Source organism: Kryptolebias marmoratus, linkage group LG3 (assembly GCF_001649575.2).
Source record: "Kryptolebias marmoratus isolate JLee-2015 linkage group LG3, ASM164957v2, whole genome shotgun sequence".
Taxonomy (NCBI): Eukaryota; Metazoa; Chordata; class Actinopteri; order Cyprinodontiformes; family Rivulidae; genus Kryptolebias; species Kryptolebias marmoratus.
In genome coordinates, this window is record NC_051432.1 from 14,388,643 (window position 1) to 14,402,316 (window position 13,674).

At 39.7% G+C, this 13,674-nt stretch overlaps 1 protein-coding gene across 2 annotated transcripts in view; it reads left to right on the forward strand.

The window, feature by feature from the left end:
• arhgap10 (Rho GTPase activating protein 10) overlaps nt 1–13,674 on the forward strand; it is a 41,930-nt gene that overhangs the window by 3,474 nt on the left and 24,782 nt on the right. For both annotated transcript variants that reach the window (XM_017409113.3, XM_017409124.3), the window contains exons 2-10: nt 6,620–6,715; nt 6,946–7,007; nt 8,883–8,954; nt 9,170–9,271; nt 11,119–11,229; nt 11,881–11,985; nt 12,361–12,490; nt 12,732–12,838; nt 12,992–13,086. In XM_017409113.3, coding sequence (XP_017264602.1) covers nt 6,620–6,715; nt 6,946–7,007; nt 8,883–8,954; nt 9,170–9,271; nt 11,119–11,229; nt 11,881–11,985; nt 12,361–12,490; nt 12,732–12,838; nt 12,992–13,086 — 880 coding nt within the window. The remainder of the gene's footprint in view (nt 1–6,619; nt 6,716–6,945; nt 7,008–8,882; nt 8,955–9,169; nt 9,272–11,118; nt 11,230–11,880; nt 11,986–12,360; nt 12,491–12,731; nt 12,839–12,991; nt 13,087–13,674) is intronic.

Below are 13,674 nucleotides of genomic sequence, written 5' to 3' on the forward strand. Positions count from 1 at the left end.
AGCTTGCATCTTTGAAGTTGATAACAGCGAGCACTGTGGAAGAATCTCTTCACTCCGCTGTCTTAGACGGGCAGAGTTGACTTTAGGCAGCTGGGCTCTTAGATTTTTCTGGATTCGACCATTCCCGTCAGCTTAAAAACAAGCCGCGCTGTTCTCCACTTGTGCAAAATGATTGATTTAGCTGCCTGTAAACTCATAGCAGATCCTGTCCCCTGAACTGGAGTTTCACGATGAAATGTTGTCCTTTTGCTGTGTGACCTCAGAGTGATCTGGTGTTTTGTGCTGCGTCTGACGTACAGCTGTTGTTCGCCTTCGGCCGCCGCAGCTGGGAGGATGTCCCACTACGGAAAGTCCTTGGTTCTGAGAGGAAACGTTGAACCGGGACCCCTGGCTGCACAGAGCCGTGACACGGACGTGCCCGCTCGTGGAGCAACGTGCAGATGCGCTTCTGTTTTGGAGGGTTTCCTCTGCCAGAAGCCCGTTCTGTCTGAAGTTCCTCTCGTTGTCTTTAGTGAAACATGTCTGAGTTCTTATTTGCCTCTCCATAAAGTGCGTCCACCCCGTTTCTAAAAGGAAACTTGTTTGCCTTCAGTGTTGTCATCTTAAACAGTTTGATAGCATTTTTCTCTGCGTTATTACTGAAGCAGCTAAGATAAAGTTTCAGCGGGCACTTATTCGTGTTTCGTGAAATCCATTTTGAAAACAAGCCATATAAAGGTCTCTTTCTCCTTGGCAGACAGCGTTTGGAGTAGCCTGTTTTGGTGTGCCTTGGCTCGCTGCTCCTGTCTGTAATCAGATTACTTGTTCAGCCTAAGAGCCGCTTCACAGTCTTTCATTAAAGTCCCATTAGCACAAGAGGTGAACTTTGGTGGAACAGGAGTATTTTACCTCCGTTATGCAGAAGAGTGGTTTGCCATAAAAGGTGGTCGCTTCATTTTTTGGGGCGCAAACACGTTTCACTGAACAGAGGTCCACTGAACCATTATTCAGACATGAAGTAGTTGCTTAGTCGGGACTGACCGGATGCTTTCCAGCGCAGCCTCACCCTGCACACTTGTTTTGAGGATCAGGAAGTCGTGAATGAAGTAATGCACGGTCTGTGGGTAGGGAGCTGAGGGGGGGGAGGTGCGCGGTGGGAGGGTATGTTTGAGTCTGTCAGGAGGGGACGGGGGGTGGGCAAAGGTTGGAGGCAAGTGGAGCGGGAATCCAGCCTGGAAAAGATGGAAAAGCGGAACAGGAACTTCTGCGTTGAAACGTGCGAAGGGCTCGGACCGGGCCCGCTCTGACCCGAGTGGCACTTCTGATCAGACTGTGGAAACCATAACAAACAGCCTGCCTGCTTATATGCCAATTATTACACTGTGGATTTCTTCAGCAGCTGATCTCTGACCTTCGGCTAAATGTTCCGCTTTGTTTTAGGAAAATGTTTGCTGCAGCCTCCAGAGCAGGTCATGTTCTGTTTCCTGCTTTAAACACACACACAATAAGGTAGAATAAGCTCACGTGATTGCAGTTTATTATCTTAGCACCAGTATGTTTTTATTTATATATAACAGAATATTTTTATATATATATTTACCAAAATGTGCTGATGTGAGGTTTTGGAGCATGACCAGATAGATGAAACTTTATAACACAGTTAGGATAGACAAACAAGCACCGAATAGTGTTTCTGTGTCATATCAAGGCAACCTTTTAAATGCAAGTATGTCACATGCTGCACATGCCCCTGGCTAGAGCTGAACTGCAGACTGTGCACTTATGTGTCATAAGTTGAACCTTTTCAGCTACCAAGCTGAATTACTCTTCCTCGGCAATTAAAAATAAACCAATATATTTTTTACTGGCCACTGCCGAAAGGCGAAAGCAAACTTTTTTTTTTTTTTTTCCTGAACCTGTGCTTGCCTATTTGTGTCTGTTGTTAAAATAATTCACGAACCGCTGGACAGATTTTATGGAAAATTAGAAAAAGTGACCATCAGATGCGCATCTACAACTGATTAACCTTTGGAGTCAAACAGATTCAAGATGGTCACCACAGCCAACTGACCTGAAAAAAACCCCAACAACACAAAGATGGTTATAAAACAGTCAGTTTTACAGACAATGAGCTAAGATTTGGTGCGCTAGCAGCTGAGCGTGATCCCAACACAAAAAAATCAATATAGCCCAGTTGGTTGTACATCTATTCGATGTGATAGTAGCTGAGGGTCATTCACAGCAAGAGCTTAAAGATTGCAATATCACATGAAATTAAACATAACATGATTTTCACAGTTTGACCAAAACAGCTACAGCTCTGTAATTTTTCAACATTTCTCAAGATGATTTTAGTTTAAACCTCAGTGGGCATTTCTTTAAGGAATCTTAGTCCTTTACTTTTTTTAAAGATTAATGGATTGATTGATCAGCAGGAATCAAACCAGCCACTATTTTTTTGTTTAACAGAATGTATTTATTTGCTTGTTGTGCTTCGGCTAAACTTTGTCAAATGCACAAATCTTTGACTTCAGATGTGTTTACAGCACCAGCTTCCTTACTAAAGCTGAAAGATAGAAAGTGGACATTTCAGCTGAGGTTCACACATGGCTCGTTCACATTTTCATCTTTTTTGTGTTTTATATGAAAAGTATCATGTTCTGTTGCATCAGATATAACTATGCAATATAATGAACCTTCCTGTCACTTCTTCCTCCTCATGCCTTCTCTAAACCGAGGCATTAATGTGGAAAAATCAGATTTGGGCATTTTTTATATTCCATTTTTCCTGTTGTAAGGCAGGTTTGTTACATCAGGTACATGTAAGAAGTGGTCTGTATGACTCATGCTACAAAACCAGCATATTGAGGCCTCTGGTGTTCTGCACAGAAACTAGCCAAGTTTGACAGTTCCCAGGTTTACCCTGAAATGCCTTGCTTTAAAAGGCAAAAATCAGGCGAATGCTTCGCCTTGGACTCCTGTGTGCCCCGGTGCGCGCGTTCGCGCGTGTGTGTGGTATTTCTATCTCGTAATCCTTCTCTTCTCCTGAACAGCAGCTATCATTTCAATCTGCCGTGCAGGTCTCTCATCTGAAGCTGTGTTTATTTCTCCACTGCTTGGGTTTAGTTGATCTATGCTTGTTGAAGCTTCAGTTGACGCTGCGCAGAGCGACACCGCTTGTTGCCTGTTCCCCTTCCCTGCATGTTGTCTGATGCTAAATATTCCTGAAGCATTGTGTAAACAACATCCCGCATTCCTCGTGTTTTATGTAATGGACTTCATAGTTTGTCCTCGTGGAGTCTCAAGTTTTTTCAGTCCACCTCACTTAAACATTCCCGTGGAATGGGGCAGATTCGTGCACAAGCATGTGGCTTTAATAAAGAAGTTGCATATCTATCCATTCACATCACTGTTCTCGTAGTGCACATTAATTATCCTCAGAGATGTCAGACCTAAGGCCGCCTTCGAGAAATTACAGATATTTCTGCCTAATTTATTGAGAATTAAATGCCCAAATCCACACATTTGCTTTTAGATTTTCTAACCTGATATGACAAAACACCAGCAGACACCGGTGAACACAACCTGGACATTTTCCGTATAGCTCAACAGCACGTCAGGAAGGGAATCACGTGCACAGCTATACAAATTTCACAATTCTCTACACATATGTGTGGAATATGGAATATGTTCTGCAGCAAAAGCTTACACGTGGAATGACACATCACATCAGCGATGTCAGTCCTCCACAGCCTGACCCTGGTCGGTGTCCTGATCTCACACCACACTCAGTGTGTGTGTTGAAGGTTGCTTTTAAGCTGTGTTAGGATTTCCTGTATTGTTGTCAAAACATGTTTTTAATGTGTCAGCTGAGTGTCCTACTCTACAGTCACTTTGTGTTTCGAGATATTTTAAGCACTTGGCCAGCATAGACTTTAAAATTTCTCACATTATCAAGGTAATTATTTGGCTATGAATCAATACAGAACTTCACATTCTAATGATTAAAAAAAGATGCAATTCAATTAAATTCCCTAATCGGACAATATTTCTATGCTTAAGATTTGTTATTCTCTGGCGTGCAGCTTCAACAAAATATATATTAAAAAGCAAAAAGAAAACTTGATGCCGGTGATGACAAACAAAAGCTATGAAATGAGTAGCAGCACACACACACTAAGCTAACAGTATTTTCTGTTAAAATGTGTTAAGCATGTATTTAAAAATAGCCCGTCTAATTCCCAGACTCCTCCGAAGCAGAAAGACTCGCAGAGATTACAGAAACGTTCAAGCTCAAATCATTAGAAAGGCGGCGACTATGCAGCAATTGCAGTTATAGTAAATTATAGACTTTTAAAATCACCGTTTAAATTTAGAAATTCAGAATAAAGCTTCGTGGAAAGCAGTGGTAAAGCACACGAGGCAGGAATGCATTTAAAAACAATCATAATGATGTAGTTTAAGGTTTAAACATTTAGCTTTATCAGCAGTGAAACACTGGCAGGGAAAACTTTTTTCTATAGTCTTTTTCTTTATTTTTTAAAACATTTGAATATGCAAAGTTGCTTGTTTGTAAGAAGCAGGTCTTTTAAACAAATGCTGTTTTTGTTTAAGTGCATACGTTAACAGAAGCCAAACAAAGTCTTGTCTTAAATGATAAAATTTAGTTCACAATTTCTCCAACTCAATTAATCTTAATTCTGTTATATTTACAGTCATGATAATACATTGGGAAGCTACAAACCCCGACTAGTTTAGCTTTTCAAATAGCCACAATAATTTCCTCTCCACTCACTAAGTGATAAGGTACCTTCAGCTTTAATTAGTGTGTCAAAAAAAATTTGACTTGTTTGAGCTGTCTGCAGCCTCACCACTCACTGCAAAATGAAGGATTATTTTGGACTGAGCAGACTCACCTTTTATGGACTCACACACACACACACCCTGGCCTAGATTCTTGCTGTCTGTGTGGTTTAGATCCTCTTTAGATTTACGGCCACTTCAAAGAAAATTGCTACATTCAGGATAAAAGTTGTCTGCTTTTACTAAAATAAGCATCAGAGCTGCAAGGCTCACATTTGGCGAACCTTTATTTTGAAATACCTGCCAGTTACCTGGGCCTCAACACTCCCTGGTTGTAATCATCACGTTGTGTGTTTAAGATTAAATTAAGGCTGCACATTATATCAAAAATTCATTGTTATCACAATGTCAATATTGACGCATGGTTTCAAGAAATTGCAGAAACAAACTACATGCAAAACGTGCAAATCTGGCAATCAGATTGACCCTTTCTTTCCACTCCTCGAACAGCCACATGGAGAGTGTAGAGATTATTATAATGACAGAACATGTGGGTTTACCACAACTAATATCCTCATTGCAATACTCAACTAATATGGCAGTCACATGTTTTTTTTAATAATGTTCAACCCTAGCTTAAAGTCACCTTTTTGGCAAATTTTACTATCATTAAAGCAGAAGGCTTTTGCATGTTAGTACACCACAAATAAATAAAAAGACTGAATGTAAGCTCATCTAACTGAAGATAATGATCTGAACTTAGGTTGTGCAATAATGTATGACCAAGTCATTTATCAATTGATGGTGTGATTGTAGCTGAGAGTCATCCTCTGCACATACTCTGAGCTCCAACAGATTGCGCAGGATATTTCGTTTAAACAGCCCCATTCAAGATGGCTACCACAGTTAACTGACCACATATGTGAGCGTCATTCGCATCACGTATGTGGCACGAGTTTGTAAATAAAGACCTTTACAACGTTTGACCGAAGCAGTTATAACGCTGTCCCTTTACAACATAAGCGCTTCTTAGTCTAAACTTCTGGCATGAAAAGCCTTCAATTATTTTTGAAGCTTTTTGGGTTTATTTTTAAGTGTGTCTCAACTTTTTTCTGCTTGATTTTTAAATGTTTATGAAGATTTTACGTCTTGTTTTATGTTTCTTTTATTTATGTGAGATCTTCCTTTATTTCTTTACTTTACATCAACAATTACCCCAATCACGCACATGCAAAAGCAAACAAACAAAGAAAAAAAAAACACATTTCCTCTAGTCTGAAGGCTTTTTCAAAGAACAAAGGCTTGTGAGTAGTAGAGTAATTCTGAAACTGTGTCATTGTTTTTGAAAAGCTTTGTATTGCTTCCTGTTGGTTTATGGTTCATTAAATGAGTTTGTGTCTATTTATAACTCTATAGAAGAGCGACCAGCAGTGAATATCAGCCCATTAAAAACAGACCGTTAAACTAAAACCTATGTCTTGTGCCTCAGACTCAGACAGTCGTTGTTCAACGCAGCTCAGTGGGTTTACACACACTTAGATGGTGGCATAAACAAGGAGTCACGAACCGGTGTTAGCATTGGAACAAAAGAAAATTGATATAAACAAAATGAAGTGCCTGGATTATTAGTGCCGTTGCAGTTGATGTAATAAATGTCTGCAGTGCGACCAACTTAAACGCATCAAACCTTTTTTTTCAAGGCAGAGAAAGTGCTTCTTGTTAAATCCCTCCTTTGCATTTATGAAATGGCTTGCAGTTTCGATGTGTGACTTGCTGATTTGGCAGCTGTTGCAGTTTATCGCAATTAACAGGTTTTCTGTTTCAAATTTGGTTTTAGAGCTCGTCTTGGCGCAGCGAAAGTTCGCCACGTCCCTGGGAGATTTTCACTTTGAGTACATCGGCGATGCAAAGACGGATGATGAGATATGCATCGGTAAGTGTGGGTTTGCCTCCTACTGTGATGAAAAGCTAAGTACGGGTTTTGTCACCACCTCATAGACACATCTAGCGTTTTTGTTTACTCTCCTTTCTCTACCAGCAAATTAAGAAGAGTAAAAAAAAAATTTCACCTGCTTACTTATAATGACTGTGCCAGGTTTTTGTAGCTGACCCTTTTGGAGCAATAAAGTCATTGTTGTTATTTTATTTTATTTTGTTTTACAGATAAGTCGTTACAAGAGTTCTCATCATTCCTCACAAACCTAGAAGAACAAAGGGAGCTGATGGTGAGAATGACCAGTCAAACTTGCCTGCCAACCAGGGAAAATAACTGTGTGTGTGTGAGAGAGAGAAAGAGAGATCAGGTTCACATACATAAAGTTGTGTAACTGTTTCCTCAGCCCATAACATGTGAATGTGTGTGTGTGTGTGTGTGATAAGTGCAGCTCAGCAAAGCATTTGTGACGTTAGCTTTACAAAACAAAAAGTGGGCCAGGAAAAGCAAACTTTTCCTCACCAGTAATTAGTCTTGATGATGACAAAACATTACCAGGAGCTGAACTTGTGTTTGTAATAGTCTTTTCCAATTTGTTGCTTGCCTACAACAACCTGCAGCAACAACGTTCACTTACATGGCATAAATGCCCCGCTGATACAGACACAGAATCAGATTTAAAGACTTAAAGGCATAAAACACCGTAAACACTTTGTCTCTTTAGACAGATGAGCAGTCACACATTTTCAGGCTGAGCTTCATCAGCTGCTGGACAGTCTAAATTTTCAGATTGTCATCTTATCTGGTTACTTGATTATCATGTTAAATGATATATTAATGAGATTTCTTTCATCAAGCAGTAATAATGACACTACATGAAATTGCCCCATACAGAAAAGTAGTTGAGATTTCAGTTGTGTTAACATTCTGCATGAACAAAATGGGAGTCCTTGTCTGCATCAAAAACACCAGCCATAAGCTGACTTATTTTGTTGTAATTTGGGATGTGAGTTTATCTCAATTATAATTACAACAAAAAATGATATTGTGTTATTTAGTGTAATATCACATCACCTGCCTGGGAGTGGCTGCACAGATGACTGGAGTGCACGATGGCATTATTACACCCAAGCTTTAAATAACAATCTCAATGTCAAAAGCAGCAGTAGGCTGCAGGTTCACAACTCCTCAGACGGTCATAAAACTCGCTTGTGATTCCCAGAGCTAATTAGCTATTTTAACAACTGCGAAAAAATCTAACCCACAGTAGTCAGGAGGTTGACATATATGTCATGTAAATACTTTGATTTTGAATATTAGGATGTTTTGTCATGCTGCTGTGAACAGAGATGCACAGTTTACAGTAAGTCAAGACTCTGTGTAAATGGCTGTCTCATAATGGCCGTATGTAGTGTCTGAGGCGAGTGCGAGAACCCATCATCAGTAGTTACTGAGATGAAGTGTTGCTGCAGGTTCAGACCACAATGATAACTACTCCCCGGCACAGTGCGGTGACATCACAGTGCAAAGTAAGGGAAACAGGTATTCAAGCACAGACATGTCCTGGTGTCAGAGGCTGCAGAAACACCACAGGAAAATTACACTGATGTTGTGTTATCACAGGCATTCGCATCTGAAGTTCACAGCTCAGTCTGCACGTTTTCTAGTGCGGCAGAAACGAGAAAGGCTCAGCTCTGATCGTTGAAGTCTCAAGTTTTCAGTTTTACGATTGCAGTTTGTCTTGCTTTTATGGAAACTAAGTTCACAGTTTAAAACATTTTTATTAGAATTTACAGTTGGCAAAATGACCGAGGACGTGGTTTATACATTTACTGAGACTTGAGCGTAATGGCCTAGCTCTGACTTTGCAGAGATGCTTATTAAAATGTGCAGCTTAAGTTGATTCATTGCACATTACACACAGAAGTCATACACTTTCTTTCTCACTTTAAAACCTAACCTTGTGACTAACTCTTAAGTGTTAGATATCGACCAATTAAATCGAAACAAAAAGTCTAAGCTCGCAACAGTTAAAAGGAATCGCCTCCATATATCAAAACGTCTTACGCAGCAGTCACTTTTGACCTCAGATAATAATTTAAATGAGCTTTTTTTTTTACTGGGATTAACTTAATGATGATGATGATGGCATTTGCTTTCTTTTTAGATGAAAAATATCACAGAAACCTTAATGAAACCTCTGGAGAAGTTCAGGAAGGAGCAGCTCGGTGCAATCAGGGTAATGTATGACGGTTCATCTCCTCTTCTCTCAGTATGTTGTTGGATTTAATGGATCTACAGGGATGCTTTGTGTATCTTTATAGATTAAAAGTGTCTCCATTTTATAATTTCATGCTTGTAGCAAATTAATTGTTATGCACACAAGGTTTAGATTCTTTTGGTTCCTATTTCCTAAACTAACCATACTTTCTTCTTCTTCTTTTTTCTTTTAAGGCGGAAAGGAAAAAGTATGACAAAGAAACAGAAAAATATTACAGCTCTCTGGAAAAGCTTTTGAATATGTCAGCAAAGAAGAAAGAGCCACAGCTACAAGAGGTATTTACTCTCACCTTAAGTCTCTGACTGTCTACTTATTATGACAAAAGGACAAGCTTAAACAGACATTTTAGTTTAGTTTGTTTATTGTGTTTTGGGGCTGTACGGAAGTGGCCTGTTGTCGTGTCTGCTGAACGGTGTGAGCTTCACCTGACTTGCAAACGAGCAGTGGTTTCCATCACTTGCTTGAAAAGGAAATGATTTATTTATTTTTTTTATTTCTACTGTACCACTAAGGGCAACCATGGGTTTCTGCAGTTTCTAGAAACAAACGTTGCTGCATAACCCCAAGACCACAGTTTCAAGTTTTAGAGCCTCCAGCACCCTCTTGCATAACAAAGCTTCTGTGCTCATGAGTTGATGCCGTGTCGTTGTGAATACCCACAGAAGAAGACACTTCTATCTGTGAACATTATTTCTGCAGTCTGTTGTGTTCTCTCTGACTCTTATGACAACAGAGTCGGGGGGGAGGGGGGGTAACAAGACTGATTTTTTTTTTTATCACACTGAAATAAATAATCCAAGTGATTTATTCACAGCCCCGAGGGTCATGAACTGTATCCGCACTCCATCCGCTGTTACATCAACTCTCTGAACAGTAAATATATGATGACTGGGAACTTTAAGAGTTGCTTGTTTTTACATGAAGTAAAGTTGAGCAGCACTTGATCTTTAGTGGACGCAATCTCCTAAACCAGGGATGGCCAATCCTGGTCCTCGAGGGCCACCATTCTGCATGTTTTACTTGTTTCTCTGCTCCAACACACCTGATTTGAATCAATGGGTGAATAACAGGCTTCTGCAGAACATGAAGAGGTGATTTAACCACTGAATCAGGTGTGTTGGAGCAGAGAAACAACAAAAACATGTAGGATAGTGGCCCTCGATGACCAGGATTGGCCACCCCTGTCCTAAACAGATGTCGTCATGTTTGGTTGCTAAATCAATTTGAATTCTCAAACACTGGCCCTCAAAGGCAGAAAGATTTGTCTACAGACTGGATCTCTCATGTCAGGGAATTCTCTCTCACACTTTAATGAGATTAATGGTTGTTGTCATATTTGGTCCAAATATGAGTGTAACATCTGCCCACGCATGTTGTACCTTGTTTCCTAATTGTTATGGCCTTATTGTATTTGTTGGTCTCACTACTTCAGTCCTTTACTGAGCTTAAAGGAGTTCCGTTTTGTCCTATTTTTCTGTCGTTTTATTGTTTAAACAGTAGTAATGTTCAAGGGAAAACAAATGCTAATTTCAAGACATACACACAGAAAGTAATGACAACGCCTTTACCGGGATCACTTTGTCAAAAAATACATAAAACACAAATGATGCTTATACAGCACTAAAACTGGAGCACGGGGAAAATAAACCAAGCTAAAAAGGGCACTCTGCTTTACAGGAGCACTTTTTTATCTCTTCTAAGCACCCTGGATTCCTTTTTTTTTTTTTTTTTTTATAAAGTTCACTTTGACTTTGACTACTGCTGCCTTTCCTGTCCTTGAAGAGAGACTCCTCTTCTTTAGCGCTTCCCTTGGTTTTCTTCTGTTTTTCCTGTTATGTGGGGGTTGTGTGGCTTTTCTTTGTCTGAATGAAGAGTCAAAGGACGGAGAGTGTTGTATATTATGCTTGCCACGAAGCCATCCGAGACACGCTTGTTATTTAGGAATATTTTTATTATCTTTAATGGTTTACAGAGGCTGATCTGCCAACTGCAGATGTCTTTTAGAATAATTTAATGCCATAGCAGTATCCCAAACTATAGTGATTGAGAACGTTTCTCCCTTGGTTCCACACGTCTGTCTGTGGCTATAATTATCCTGGTGTGTGTTCCCCACCTCTTCCAGGCAGCCATCCAGGTGGAAACCATGAGACAGCACTTTCAGGAGGAGTCACTTGATTATGTGTGCAGATTACAGGAGATCCAAGAAAGAAAGAAGTTTGACTGCGTGGAGCCGGTGAGCGACTGACCAGAGTGGTATAAAAGCATGGATGTAAACTTAGCTTTGACAATAAAGTTTGTTACAGTATAATGCAATACTGATACACTTATCACAACACTCACAAAAGCAACCAGATCAAATTGCAATCTTTCAAAATATATATTTTAGTAGCTATTTACAGGAAAAAGGATTCGTTTGAAACCAGCTGGTTAATAAATGTCTTTGAGGAGAAGTAGAAATGGATAAATTTGGACTAAATGAGCTGAACTGTAAAAGTTACAGACTTAATTTAGTTCAGTGAGTCATCTGGACTATATTAGTCTCACACAAACTGTGGGGATAATAAGGACTTTGAATGTTATTGCTTGTTTGCTAAAGCACAGTCAGATTTCAGGAACAAAAAACAATACCTGACCTAAGAGATTACATCTGATCTTTTGAATAAGATGAAATAAGGGTTGTTGTAAGGGAAAACCAAAACCAAAAAAATAAATAAATAAAAACAGTATCTTTGGTCAAAAGAAGGGCAGTGCACTTACAACTGGGCATTAGTTGAGATCTTTAACGGTGCGGTCATATTCTGTTATAATGCAGCACTGTTGGTTTGTTAGAAGTTTTATTTTTTTCCTGCTACAGCCTCACATTTTTATCTCTGATTGCTTGTAGATGGTGACCTTCTTTCAGACTGTATTCACCTTTTACCACCACGGTTATGAGCTCGCCAAGGACTTCGATCATTACAAGAGAGAACTGCAGATCAATATTCAGAATGTAAGAAATACTCGTGTTTTTTCATCCTTTTTCTAATTTATGTATGGAAAGCTTGTCTGCATTTCTTTTTTTTGCTTTTTTTAAAAACATACTGCCACTACAACTAAGCCACAGAGAATTAAATGTGTTGAAGTTCTTTTTTGTCTTACTGGGATGTTCAGATTTACTTAATAGGTTGAATAGTTATGGGTTTGTGTTCCTTAATTTCATTCCTACATTTGCTGTACTGCAAACAATTTATCATATTTCAAGAGTGAAAGGGGATTTTTGAGGACGCCTATAGGTTTTCACTTGTAGTGGAAAGTCATCCTTCAGTAGATCAGAAAGTCACGTCCTGGTGTGTGTGTGTGTTTGCTTCCCCTCTCTCTCTCTTAGACAAGGAATCGATTTGAGGGCACGCGGTCCGAGGTTTTCGAGCTGAAGAAAAGGATCAGAGAGGCACCCCAAGAGTACAGACAGACCAGCCCTATCAGTTTTGAAGGCTACCTCTATGTACAGGAAAAACGTGAGGGTTCAGATACTGTTTGAACGTGTTATGTTGTGTGAACATTCACCCAGGAAGCAACTTAAGGCAAGAATATATGCAAAACTTGCAAATATATTGTAATCATTTTTTTTTACTTTGAGAAATCTTACAATAGGAGTATAATGGCACTGTCCTTGAGGCAGCTTTTCATGAGGGTGCTACAGAAGTCTGATTATCGACTCGGACTGCGTTAGATGTGTATGTTGTGTCGTTTGTGAAGGGCCGCCTCCCTTCGGTTCAAGTTGGGTGAAGCGCTACTGTACGTTTGTCAAAGAGCAGAAGATCCTGCACATGGTGACGTTCGACCACAGATCAGGTGGAAAGATTGTGAGTATTTACAAAATGCTCTGCTTTGTTTTTTGTGCCAGATGGTTTTGTTGGTTTCTGTTATTTTGGGGATATTTATTGTCACCGAAAACTTTCCGAGTGTAAACAGTAAAGATTTTTATTTTGCTTTGTTTTGTTTTGTTTTTATTTTAGGGTGAGACAGAGTCGGTCACTCTCAGATCTTGTGTCCGCAAAACAACAGACACGCTGGACAGGAGATTCTGCTTAGACCTGGACATAACAGATCGGTACATCATCTCCTAACTCTGTTTTCCAAACACCTTGACGGAAACGAACTGTTCATCACCACGTCTCACAAGTGACACAAAGGGTTCAACTAAAAGTGTCTCCTGGACAACTCTTGCAAGAATACAATTCAAAATATTTGCTGACGCTGCCTTTCCAGTATCCACAAAGCACACAGATTACCCACTGTTACATTTCTTCGTTACTTTAAAGAGTTTAACTCACACACTGACTGAATGTTGCTCTGTGTTTTGAATCGCAGAGGGCAGGATGGAGGAACTCATCACACTCTACTGTAACAGATACCTCATTCTGTCTCACTACTTAATCATGCCTAACACGTTCCCTGTAGTATTAATAGAAAGGAAACTTGAGCGTGCTCATCTATTCTGACTGTCATGTGTAATTTTATACCCATTTGGTCCTAAATGATTGTAGGGGTCATAAAGCAGTTGAAGCTCAAGTTTGTAGTTGCAGTGAATCTTTTGGGCTTGTGTCCTTTGACAGGGAGTCACAGAGAGTGCCAAACACGCTGAATGTTTTATCCTGACACTGGAATGCAGCTCTGAAGGCTTTGCCTGATGTTAATG